Source organism: Sinocyclocheilus rhinocerous, unplaced genomic scaffold (genome assembly GCF_001515625.1).
Source record: "Sinocyclocheilus rhinocerous isolate Xijiao unplaced genomic scaffold, SAMN03320098_v1.1 scaffold23115, whole genome shotgun sequence".
Classification (NCBI taxonomy): Eukaryota; Metazoa; Chordata; class Actinopteri; order Cypriniformes; family Cyprinidae; genus Sinocyclocheilus; species Sinocyclocheilus rhinocerous.
In genome coordinates, this window is record NW_015645240.1 from 1 (window position 1) to 1,187 (window position 1,187).

General features: G+C 39.9%; 1 protein-coding gene across 1 annotated transcript; it reads left to right on the plus strand.

Moving 5' to 3' along the window:
* Positions 1-44: 44 nt before the first annotated feature.
* Positions 45-1,171, plus strand: LOC107705862 (acidic repeat-containing protein-like; the record flags this gene model as incomplete). Its single annotated transcript, XM_016509369.1, has 2 exons — positions 45-292; positions 431-1,171. Coding segments are annotated over 2 exons (989 nt in total), but the record flags the coding sequence as incomplete, so codon positions are not given.
* Positions 1,172-1,187: the final 16 nt, after the last annotated feature.

The following is a 1,187-nucleotide window of genomic DNA, read 5'->3' on the forward strand; positions in this document are numbered from 1 at the left end:
GAAAATGCTGCAGAGGTTTTTGATAGTGAGGGCTGTGCTGGAAGGTTTGATGATGATGGCAATGATAGTGGTGGTGATGATGACAGTGTAGATGATAGTGTTGAATATGTTGTTGATGCTGATGTTAATGTTGGTGATGAAGATAGTGGGGATGGTGAGTTAGGCTGTGAGTTTGTTGATGATTGTACGGATGAGAAGGATAATGTAGAGGTTCCTGAAAATGAGGGCTGTGATGGTGGGGTTGATAATGATGATAGTGGTATTGACGAAGATGGTGAAGATGATGAAGATGGTGATGAAGATGATGTGGATGATAGTGTTAAAGATGATGACAATATTGGGATTGATGAGGATGGTGAAGATGATGAGGATCGTTTTGTTGATTGCATTAAAGATGTAGTTGATGATGATTTTAATTCTGGCGATGAAGCCTGTGAGCTAGCTGATGAGGATAAGGATGAGGAAAATGCTGCAGAGGTTTTTGATAGTGAGGGCGGTGCTGGAAGGGTTGATGATGATGGCAATGATAGTGGTGCTGAAGATGATGGTGACGGTGATGATGACGGTGTAGATGATAGTGTTGAATATGTTGTTGATGCTGATATTAATGTTGGTGATGAAGATAGTGGGGATGGTGAGTTAGGCTGTGTGTTTGTTGATGATTGTACGGATGAGAAAGATAATGTAGAGGTTCCTGAAAATGAGGGCTGTGATGGTTGGGTTGATAATGATGATAGTGGTATTGACGAAGATGGTGAAGATGATGATGATTGTGGGACTGATGAAGATGGTGCAAATGATGGTGTAAATGATAGTATTGAAGATGTAGTTGATGATGTTAATGTTGGTGGGGATGGTGATGAAGGCTGCGAGTTTGCTGATGATGGTAAGGATGTGGAAGATAATGTAGAGGTTGTTGATATTGAGGGCTGTGCTTGTGAGATTGATGATAATGATGATAGTGGGACTGATGAGGATGTTGTGGATGATAGTATTGAATATGTTTTTGATGATGATGATGATAATGTTGGTGATGAAGATGATGTAGATGATAGTGTTAAAGATGATGACAATAGTGCGATTGATGAGGATGGTGAAGGTGATGAGGATCGTTTTGTTGATTTTATTAAAGATGTAGTTGATGATGATTTTAATTCTGGCGATGAAGCCTGTGAGTTAGCTGATGA